General features: G+C 34.3%; 1 protein-coding gene across 1 annotated transcript in view; it reads left to right on the top strand.

Annotated features, from left to right (window-relative positions):
• ABI3BP (ABI family member 3 binding protein) overlaps positions 1 to 12,157 on the top strand; it is a 173,107-nt gene that overhangs the window by 58,260 nt on the left and 102,690 nt on the right. The window contains exons 7-14 of the mRNA XM_087966474.1: positions 1,868 to 1,916; positions 2,866 to 2,943; positions 3,497 to 3,589; positions 6,094 to 6,171; positions 7,785 to 7,859; positions 9,103 to 9,177; positions 10,993 to 11,064; positions 11,342 to 11,413. Coding sequence (XP_087822600.1) covers positions 1,868 to 1,916; positions 2,866 to 2,943; positions 3,497 to 3,589; positions 6,094 to 6,171; positions 7,785 to 7,859; positions 9,103 to 9,177; positions 10,993 to 11,064; positions 11,342 to 11,413 — 592 coding nt within the window. The remainder of the gene's footprint in view (positions 1 to 1,867; positions 1,917 to 2,865; positions 2,944 to 3,496; positions 3,590 to 6,093; positions 6,172 to 7,784; positions 7,860 to 9,102; positions 9,178 to 10,992; positions 11,065 to 11,341; positions 11,414 to 12,157) is intronic.

Genomic DNA, 12,157 nt, shown 5'->3' with positions numbered 1-12,157 from the left:
TGATCATTTGTTCTTGTGACCAACCGCAGAGACACTGCAGCGCAATCCCTCACCTATGTCTCCCTCACATCCTGCACCATTGGGTCCCTAAAGGCACTTTGCCTCCTTTGCCATGCCGCCTAATCCCACATATTCCTCCTCACCTCAGTCACCAATTGCTCAATAAACTTCTCTGGACCTCAGGGAGGGAAGGAGAACAGGTTTCTTCAATGGCCACAAGGCACAATCTCACAAGCGGCCATCTTTTTCTAAACACTCCTGGATGCTGCTTCAACTCTATGACTAATGTAACCTAGCACTTTGTAGTTGCTGTCAGATTTTGCTTGTGGGATTTTGCCATGTGGTCCATCAAAGGAGCATCCTGTCCTCCTTTACTACCCTAACTTCCTGAGTTCTGTAGATCTTCAGAAGATAAGTGACTGATTATGAAGGGAGTAGTTGGAGACCAAGTGGCTGTGGGGACCCAAGGATGCAGTGGTGGGATTCAAAAAATTTTATTACCAGTTCTATGGGCTGGCTTGGTGAGCGTGGCAGGTGAAGGATACTGTAAAATCTCCAGTCAGAGGTGGGATTTGCCAGTTCTTAACCTGCTGAATACCACCTCTGCAAGGATGGGAAGCAAAGCATGGGATATCAGTGGATAGAAGGGACCTTGGGAGACTTGAGGCAGGTGAGCAGGGGCTGGTTTCCCCCACTTCTGAGGCACTCTGTGCTCCGCTTAACAACCTGCTCATTCATTTAATTATTAGAGAGAGCAGGGATAGGGGAATTGTTAAGTGAAACAGTTCACCTGTAATCAATCAGTTTGATCAAGACATTATTTTATTTGAATGTAAGATTAATTCATGTTTAAACCTGACTTATACAATAAATAGCTAAAATGACCTTGCCTTAGTGTATGCGAATGATATATATTGTAAGAATTTTATGAGTACTTATTAATAGGATTGCAATGACTATTTTTAAAAAAATGGAATTAATTATTTTTATCTTCCATTGCATTTTTCTCAAAATATATTGATTGTTCCTGACATATCATGAAAAAATGAATTTTAAAGCCCGTATCCTTACTTGTGATGGATTTTCATTTTGGGTATAAAATATCATGGCATAACTAATTAAGTTAGTCCTTAAAGGATTTTTTTGTTCATACAATATCAGTTTAATGTAGGCCAAAAAATTAAAATTTGGATGTTGAAGGAATGGATCCAAAAAAAGCTTTCATTCATTGGACTAAAACATGAGGTGATGTTTAACTATGAAGTACACACTGAAAGTTTTGTTTCTGGGGCCTCTTTAAAGGGTGGTAAAAATTCCAAACTGCACACATGGGGGTAGAGCTCCATCCACAATATAAATTAGCCATTCAAGAAGAGAAAGCAGTTTTTCTCAACCTTTACAATGTTATGATGTGTGGATTTCAATTCCCAGATTTCCCCAGACAACACTTCTCTGGATTATCAGCACTGGACAAAAACAATGAAAAATATTTTTTCTATTATAGGATTGTGAGGGGAATATATGTGGGTTTCTTTTCAAATGAACATTCTGACTAAGCCTCTAAGAATCTTTAAAAGTTTGGAAACAGTTTTAGTGCTTAAATTACAATATTGTTCCACCATTTTAATTCTCTGGTTCGTTCAGCCACTGGAATGGATATTCATGACATGTTTAAAATACTTCATAAATCATTTACTATGAAATAAACAAAACATTTTTAATTCAATTGTGATCTGATGTACTTGCTGTGCATATGAAAGTTATAGGCACCATTGAGAAAAATAAATTTTAGAAGGAAAGAACAATATTTGTGTCTTTAAATATATATACAGGTATTTCATGTATCTATTTTTTTACTTTTCTTCAGTTTATACCAGATTCAAAAACTTTTGTTCCAGTTAAAGTAATCAAACAAGGTAATGTAGTATTTTGTGTGCTTATATTTATAGAACAGAAAGAATGTGCATGAAAAAAAGATGTGTTGCTTATATGCAATTGGAGCAAAAATACATCTGCTTAACTTAAGTATGCTGGAAATATTCTAAAATATCAACTCTTTCAGCAAATTCAATTGTTTCAGACAATTCCCCTCAGTGAGAGAAATCTTGCATTAGTCAAGTTATATAGCAGAGCTTGTCATCCTTGCAGGAAATTAAACAAAACCTGGATTGAGTTTACCCCCCAACACATACAATGGTTTGGCAGCAAAGCAGAATCCCTGCTTATGTAGCCTTGTGGACAGGAATGAATCAAGGAAGGTTATGCAGAATAACTATCACAAGCTTTTTGCAAATAAAACTTTATTGATATCAATATATTTACTTTAATCATTCACAAGGTGCTGTTCTCTGTATCAAGTAGGTTATTAAAAACATACAAGTATCATTTTATAAGTTCTGATTTAGTATGTTTCTTTCCCAACCAAATACACACACCCCACACTATCTTCTTCTTAGCAAAATTGGTATACAGCTTTTGAAAGGTTTGGAAGGTAGTAAATGATGAGATCTACTATAATTTTGCATATGGTCATTATATCAGGAATTCAGAGATCTGATGTTAATTGATAATTAGTGCACTCTTGTATCTGCCAAAACTCTTTAAATAAAATCATCACCTTGAATTTTTAGTATCCTATCTGGAGTTTCCAAAGTTTCTTTGGTAGTTTTTCACCTTCAAATCCACATTTTCATTATATAATGTTACATAATACTAAATATTGTGTTTCATAAATAACAAAAATATGTATAATTTAATAAAAATGTAGTTTATAAGAACCATTCAGAATCTTTCGTATCAACCATAATGTGTCAGATTTATTATATCAAAAAATTTCTAACAGTTTCATTCTTATTACTTCCACAGTTCTTCAAAATATTACACATCGGACACAGTCTGAAATTCTACATAAAGGAAACTCTCCTTTATCAGGACCAATATTAGGTAATTAAGATGGTCATTATTTTTTATAAACATTCTGTGACTTTCTTTCACAACTTATTTGTGGGAGGCTCTGAGTCTAAATGGATATAATAGCAAAACCAATTCTTATTAGCTTGTAGTGCATTTGGAGTACAAGCTAATGGAGCTTTTATGATAAAGAAATTTAAAGTACACAGTTAAACCTTTCAGTCATTGGTAGTGCCAACTTTGTTGGTAACATAATGCTTTATTTTGTTAGCATTATCACTTGAACAATATCAACATTTTGTCTTGGTATTCTACTATACATATTCAGAAAAGAAGTAAAAGGGTTTTAAAAAGCTGGTGTACTGTAATTATATAACATCTCTCTGGGATGGTAAAGGATGCCTATTATTGGCAGTTATTGAAAAATAAACACATAATTTTCTATACTTATAAGATGAAGCTATAATCCTTTTTCTACCTCTACTCTGCCAATTGATTCTTTCTACTACTGATTTTATTCTCTACATAACTGGAATCTTAAAAACGCTTCTAACTGATTAACTGATTCATTTATCTGTATGTGTAGTGCACCTTATTGTTCCTGATTTCAATGCAACAAAACAGAAACCTCCATCTTCCTCAGGGTTGGATATATTTGAAAAACCAAAACAAAGTGTAGGTAAGTAGAAAACCTTGGGTGAATAGAATTTTTCTCTCATTCACATAGGAGTGTCATATGTTTAACCATTGTTAGGGATATACCCTAGCAGAATGTGCACAGCAGTCAGGCAGTCAGGCGAATATGAGAGAAAGCGTTTTTTAGTTTTCACACTCAGTAAAAATGGATACACTGTCTTAGTTGAATAGTTTATTCCATTAAGAGTTTAGCAGGGTCAAACAGTCCAAATATCATTCACTAGTGTTCAGTCAGTTCAGTCATTAGATATGCAGCATTGTTCAATTGCAAAAATCCAGTGTCAAAATAAATCAGTTAACTTACAATGTCAATCCATAAATCAGTCCAGTAAATATCTTCTCACAGTAGATTAGATATGCAGCATTCAAAACTCTTTCCTCCTTCGACATCAGCAACAGGGAACATGCAGAACAATCAACCATCAATCCAGTAGCAATCCAGGTTCTCTAGCTCCCTCTTATGGCAGTTTCTCAACCGCACCCAAATTATATCATTTAGAGTTTAAAGTGAAAAACACATTTAAACTTTGCTATCATGGTTTATATATTATTTACCCAAACAACGTTAGGTAACTATGGTTATTCCTAACAACCATGGCCATGATGTGAAATAGTATACTCATGTCATGCCCCTGGTGGAGACTGACTCTGAGGGAGAGGAGGAGCAGCCAACAGGAAGTGGAAATGTGGATACGGAGATTGTGGAGGAGGCTGGGGAACGGCAGAGGCCGACTGGCCAGTCAGAGGAGGACCCAGGCCATCCCCTCTCCATCCTAGGGAGTGCAGGGAGGAGAGGATAATGGAGAGACGTGGTCTACTGGGAGGAGAGGGCCTTGATCCTTTTCATGGGCTGCAGCTATGATAACTGGATAAAAGGATGGACATGCGTACGGGCAAGTGCTGGAAACAAAGCGTAGAAATATCTCTAGTTTATTGTTCCTCTCTGAGTTTGACATCCTTCCCAGTGTGTGTTCTGATATCTGTGGATGTCTTCAAGCCCTTATCTTGCCTAGTTTGTGTTGTTTTTTACTCTTTATAATTTAAACGGCATTTCCTCCTCCTTGTGTGGGAGCTTTTTGTCTCCAGTCAAGGATATTTTGAGCCTGGAAGCAAAGTGAAGGGGAAAAAAAGGGCTTCCCCTGTTTTTTGTGACTGTTTATTTTGTATCCCACCCTGGGTCATCACAACTCAGCTACCAAAAGGCCACCTTTTTTTTACTTACTTACTTATTTACCTGTTTAACTAGTCACAATTTATGCTGAACTAAGGCAGAAGACAGGATTGGGCCCATCACTTTCTTCCACCCCTAGGAAGGAGGTATGGCAAACCACTTCTGAAAAACTTGGCAAAAATATTGCTGGAACTTGTGCAGGCAGTCGTTGAGATATTGGCTGGAAGGAAAAAAGGATAAAGATAAAAATCTAACTATATATAGCCTTGTTTCATTACTCTGTATTTAGAATGATATTATGACAATAAGTGAGAAGACTAAATTCTGCTATAATTCCAGAATCAATTGACCTACAGTCAGTACAAATTGTTATTTAATGAGGACTTTAAAAGTAAGGCTTTGTAGATAAAGTCCAACTGAGCGCAGTTTATGGTTGTTTCTGATGTTCCAAGTTATTTGAGGCTAGTGACTTTTTCCATTTAAGAATCCTATGAACTGAATGTTTCTAATTATTACCTGTAAAAGTTCCAAAGTCTATTTGCTCAATTTTTGTATGTGATAAATATGCTAAAATTAATTGCTTAAGTCATGATGTGCTTCAGAAGCTAATTCAATTGTTTCCCTATCATTATATTTAGGGATCAGTGTAGACTTTTAAAAAAACCTAACAAGAATGGAAATGTACAGAAAATTTTGATATGGTTTTGTGTAACTATTTAGCATAATGTTTCTCTCAAATTACTATAATTTGTTTAGATATATTATTTATTTGCTGTTTAGTTCACTTACTATGGATATTGTTATCCTGATAGATTCAGCAATATGTAGCATAATAAATAAACAATTTCAACCAGACCATAGATGGTAGTGCTGAATGGAGTTAGTTATCATTTGTCTTTCCATTTTCTATTATGTCCACAAAGAAAACATTTCCTATATATATTTGGAAAAACATAGATTTGCATTTAAACACATTTTAATTTTTTAAAACTTGTATCAGAAAATTTATGTAGAAAAACCTCTGAAATATAAAATAAAATTATTACCTGGGAAATTTGTATTTAAAATAATAGACTTTCAGGCAATATGGTGTGTTTATATTAAGGAAAGTTGAAAATAAAGATTCATGCACTTTTATTTAGATTGTACATATGGAAAACCAAAATATAGCTTTAGTAATTTAAGCAGTAAACTAATCAATGTATACTGATTCAGACGGCCTGACTAAAAGTAGTCAACCTTAATTGCAGATATAGATGATATATCTTTCCTTTTAAACTAAAAAGGATTGCATAAAGCATTCTTGCTTTATGCAGCTAAGAACAAAGCTCAAGAATGGATCCCAAAATCAAACACATCAGAAGTCAAAGAAATTGCCCCACAATCCCAGATTGGTGATTATTTTGTTCTTTCTTTCTTTCTATATAGTTATTTGACAAGAACTTTTATTTAATTATTTATACTGAGCTAATATTACTTTAAATGAATCACATCTCACATTATTTGGAAAAATATATTGAGAGACATACATTTTCCTGATTTTTATTGCTCATTTTATTCAGTGACTTCTAGAGAACCAGTGAATATACATTAATGTGTTTTGTGCAGTTTTGTGAAGTTTTAATTCAGGAAATAGCAGTTAAAGATATATGAGAAGAGAACCAGCTATTCACTTCTCATTCTGTGGAGAGAAGGTTTCCTCAAGTTGGAAAGAAATGCAATGGATGGAGATGAACATGAGTGATGCCCCCCTTTTTTTTCTGATTCCATGGGACTGGAGATCTGATAGCTGGAGAGCAAACTCTTTTCTTCTTTCCAATAAATCTGTCTTCTTTCTCCATGGATTAGACAGAACAGCATATAATCCATGGATGGAAGGCCCCTTTTGTCCATTGGTGTTAGGGAAGACTGCTGGACATATGTCAGAAATAGTATTCACCCAGACCCATTGATCAGGCATTACTGAATCTGTGCTTTTAAAGCCATATATAGTATTTTACATCACATCTGACTTTCTAGCAGAGTGCAGGTTCAGAATTTAGATTCTTTTTTAGCAGTTCATTTTTCTCATGTTCTTACAGTGCTGCACACTTTACAAATAAGTAAGTGTGATTGGAATCGAGCTTAACATTTGATAGCTACATTGGACATAAGTGTTAATTCTTGGCAACAGCAATAAAATAGTTTGCCAGTGCTTTTGAAATCTTATTCAGTTTCTTAGTCTAGTTTACAAACCAGGAAATACTTTTGGTAATAGTCTCTCCAAGTACTAAGCAGGTCCATAACTGCTTCTAAGCTCAGGTATAATCTAATGTATTTTATTAAAAGGAGTTCATGTCCTTCTTAGGAAGAAGATATAATTTAGCCAGGGGTGGGATTCTACCAGTTCGCACCTATTCGCTAGAACCAGTTGTTAACATTCTAAGCAGTTCAGAGAACCGGTTGTTGTTCCTGCCTAATCCTGTAAGGAAGGCAGGAAGAAAACATTCTGGTGTTGCTTACAGAAACTGCCTTTCTGTTAACCCTTATTACATTCTTGGCAGGACTAGACTTCCTGTCTCAGGAATGTCTCTGGAGTTTTTTTCCTCTCCTTTGCTGGTACTTTGCTTGTGTGGCGTGACCATTCAAAGTTACAATGGCACTGAAAAAAGAGACTTATGACCATTTTTCACACTTACAACTGTTGCAGCATCCCATAGTCATGAGAGGCCAGGCGAGGAGATGCGTGCCTTGATGTGAGTGATATTGGCTATACCCAGCCAATAACATGACCACCAAGCCATGTCCACCAAGTCACATGACCACCAAACCACACCCACCACCTAAGCCACACCCATAGAACCAATTGTTAAAAATTTGAATCCCACCCCTGAATTTAGCTTACTGATAAAGTTAAATTCAGTTTAAGCTAATAGTTTCTCTCTCTCTCTCTCTCCCTCCCTGCATCCCTCCTCCATCCATCTATCCATCCATCCATCCATCCACCCATCCATCCATCTTCATACAGCTATGGCTGAACAAGATTTGGAAAGGAGTAAACCTACAGCTTCTGATGTTCCAAAAGATTCTGCAGTCAGTCAAGGTAACGTATTATTTCCATGCTTTATTTTGCTGTTTTGAATTACCAATTAACATGTTCTGAACTGAAACAGTGCCATAATGATGCACTGTTTGTTTTTTTTTCAAGCTATGAGGTGCTATATTATCAGTGCATTTCTAATTAAAGCATGGGTTAACTTTTTGAATAATTGTGAGATTGTGCCGAAATAGTTGTATAGAAAGGGGCATAGTAATGGCATGTAAAAACAGCACATTTTATAACAGTATTCAGTTTTAATTTGTGGAATTTTATGTACAGAACTGCAAGTGCTATGTTGACAGAAAGTAAGGAAAGGTTTTTCAATCTGATTCACTTTATATAAGCTGGAAGTATAGTTCATGGCCAAAAGTTCTTTTGGCTGTAAGCTCTGAGGCCTGTAGTCCTGTCATATCTGGAAAACATCTGGTTATGAATGGCTAATGAAAAATAATAGTTCTTATAAAAATGGCCTTAACTTTTTTTAATTCTCTGGAAATGAAATGAAATTTTCAAAGCCCAGAAATGAATCATGTAATAAGCTTATGAATATTTTATATTTATTGAAATATAGTTCAAATTATTATAAAGACTGCTAATCAAAGCCCTTCCCAGTTTATATTCCAGAGAGAATAGGATAGTGAAGAAAAAGAATATAGATATTAAGTGAAATTGCTTATACCTAAAATGTTATTTAAAAGTTTATATTTCTTTGTTTAAATGATAACAAAGTGACTGTTCCCTTTCTTCAGAAATTTAAAGAATAAAAAGAGAAAAGCAACAGAATTTTTGAACTAGAAAAGAATTGCTGATAGTAGTAGGTGAAATAGATTTCCCATAGTTAATGAGATTTCACTTTAATTTGGAAGAACAAAAAAATAATAAGGAAATCCATCTTTAACAGAGGGGTATGTAACACCCTGTTAATGTAATGCAATCTAATGTTTGTTTATTGAAAAATAAGGCACACTTTATTCAAAGGGACTTTTTTCCCAAGAATATATATTTCCTGTGTCTTTTCCAGGAATATTTCAACAGTAAGATTTTGAAAAATATTCTGTCATCTAATATTTATTTATTAATTGCTCACTGAATTATTTCCATTTCCTCTATTAACTGAAAAACAGCTTTTGGAGCAATGAAATGAAAACACAAAATACTATCTGGTGAAACCTGCTTTGTTTGAAGTATGCCATATATTTGGTCATTTGGTGTGTAAAGAAAAGGTGTTACTTTTGATTTCTTTTAGCTCACACCGAAAGTGAACTGGAATCTTCAAAACCTAGCAAAGTTCCTATGACTGAAATGCCACCTGTCACATTGGGTAAATACTTTGTTTACATATTGCAAAGCTACTAATAGTGCTACTAATATATATAGTACAAACATTATATTTAAATCAATTAAATACCTTGCATTAATGTATTTTTTTATTTTTTTATTATTGCCATCAAGTCATTTTTTTATTTCTAGAAATTACATACATAGATTTTTTTCGCATGACAAACTACCCCTAATCTGATCATTTAGGTCTTTTAGCAGTGCACTCATTGTAACTGAGTCCATCTATCTTGTTGCTAATCATCCTCTCCTTTTTTTTCTTTCCACCTTTCCCAGAATTAAAGCCTTTCCTGGAAATCTAGATCTTCAAATAATGTGTCCAAAGTCTGTTCACTTGTGTTTTGAGATTCCATTGTCTTTGCCATTATTGTCAGCTTTGATTTTGTGAAGCTGTCTTCAGCACACTATATATACCCCTGGAATTCATGCTTCATGGTAACTTTAAAAAAAAAACATTAGCTAAAAGTACCACCATGAAGATAAACCTATCTTGGAATTGAATCTTTTGCCTTTGCAGTATTTACTAGTAATAATATTAGTACTTCATTTATGTCACTTAAAGAAAATTTCTTGGTTTTTCCAAGCCATCTTTGCTATTAATCTAGCAGTGTACAATGTTGTGACTTTAAGAATCCATTGAATAACCACTAGCAGAGTTTACCCTTGTTTTCTATTTATGATAATTTTAATCATCACAATAAATTCCAGTTTGGTTATAAAAAGGAATGACTTTGTTTTAGTAAAGGAATAGCCACAATCCAACAGACATTAAACATACTTAATCTCACTGAAATAAATCTTCATCACGATGAATCACTGTGTTGGATTGCAGTCAATATCTTTTTCAATCGCATTTTAACAAAACAAAATGATACAATTCTCAAAATACAAGCTTTTACAAGCTGGTGAGCAACAGAGTCTTTTAGATATTTGTAAATTCACATATTTGTCTTTGTGAGCTATCTTTTTGAGTGGCATTGGCCATTGGTGTAGTGTATTTAAATAGAGACTTCTAGGGCAATGTTCCTATTGGTTAGCAGAAGCAACGATACGATTGGTTAGTAACGTTAGTATCTGATTGGCCACCTATAGCGGTGGGAAGTTTAACTAAATGTCATTGGTTGTGAGCCGTGGAGCAGCCGCTATAAAAAGGGCTGCTGCGGTTCGACTGCAGTTGAAGTTACTGTTTATTAATAAAGAGCTGAAGTCAACTCCGGTCTGCGAGTCTCTTTACTGGCGACAGAACAATTAGCTTAACCATACACATTGTTCTCTCTTTCATCCTGTACAGATGCTTAGACAGGCAGTCCTCAACTTACAATTGTTCGTACAGCAAATGCTCAAAGTTACAATGGTACTAAGCAAAGGGATTTATACTATGACCCATGCCTGAAGTTAGGGACATATAGGTGGGTGAAGGAGTTGTAGGCAGTTGTTCATTTTACTGAAGTTCAGAACTAAGAGACATCAAACCTGGAATGGTTTGGATTGGGGTGGATACTTACTTAACAAGTATAATTCTTGGTTAAATGGCAACTGGGACTGCCAGGACTGCAGTCACTTTTGTTGCTTTACAACAATGTCACTTAGCAATGGAGAGTCTGGTACTAATTGTGGACATGAGTCTATTTCCCTCAGTCTGATTTAGTAAAAATGTTTATACCATCATTATGTAAGCAGAGAGTATGTAAAATATAAGATTATGTCCACTATATTATATCATTAAATCATAAGTATTTTTCAAGATTTGTGAAATCATATAGTGGCTTTTCTTGTTATTTTTGTTTTTAATATTTAGATCTTCACAAGTTTCTAGGACTTCCAAAAACAAGACCATCTCCTAGGCCTCAAATGCCCACAGAACCATCAGGTGAAGATGATTTCTTTTCTATATTATTTTAATTATATTTTCACTTTAAAATTCTTCAGAAAGGATTAGCATTCTTAGATTATTTTAGTCCTAAAATTCCATCTTGACAACATTTAAGGTTTTTCTTTAGTCTTAATGATAGATTTAGTCTTTATATCATAAATTCTTTGATTGGCATTAAATTATGTCCTGAAAAGGCTTACTGTAGAACAGCCATAATTTTTAATATAAATTTGTACCAATGTTTTTTTTTTAATGACAATTTCTTTTATTTTAGTTTCAAAGAAAATGCAGCCAGTTCCTTTAGAACCCAAAACACCTGTTCCAAAGACTATACAGACAAAAGCAGGTAATTATTTTTCTCTAATATTACATTTGAATAATGCAGTTTATAAATAAAGCTGTTTTGTATATGTTCAAACAATATTTAGCTAAAGTCACTTCCATTATGATGACTCTACTTCTGGTTCAGATCCAGTATAGGCTTACAGTAAAAACCCCTCATTCTCAGTGTTTAAGCTTGGAAAGTTTAAAGACTATTGTGAATCATTTTCAAATTGTCTCTGAAGAATTGCGGAGTAGAAATGAAAATACCCACTCATCAGGTACGGAAAAGAAATATATTCCTAAATATAACATAGCTATCTGATTCCAAGACAGTATTCAGAGTACTTGCATGCACAAACATATCCTGTCTTTATAATTGTGATAGATGGATTTCTCATTGTGTTTTGTTAATCAAGCTGTAATGGCATAGTTCACACACATAATACTAAATCATAATGGGAGAGTCTCTGCATCATGCTGAGACAAAAGCACAATTCACATTATGTTTTGTTATTTTGCATGACACACAAAATTCGGATTTAGGTTTAAGCAGCAGGAAGTTGAAGCTGAAAAGAAAGAAAAATAAGTCTTTTCTGGTCTTCTTTTAAGGAAGCTATTTGTGACTGAATGTATCAAAAAGGATTAAGGCATCGTAGTGGGTGTTTTTTGTTTTTGTTTTGTAAAAGAGAGTGTGTTGTAATTTGTTAAATGAATTTTAATAATATATTGATCTTATTAGAAATGGGCCTGCTGTAAAAGGATCAGG

Source organism: Notechis scutatus, chromosome 5 (genome assembly GCF_049901735.1).
Source record: "Notechis scutatus isolate UNSWTSFEM ecotype Mainland chromosome 5, rNotScu1.2, whole genome shotgun sequence".
NCBI lineage: Eukaryota > Metazoa > Chordata > Lepidosauria > Squamata > Elapidae > Notechis > Notechis scutatus.
The sequence above is the reverse complement of the archived record's forward strand: the minus strand, read 5'-3'. Positions and strand labels throughout refer to the sequence as shown.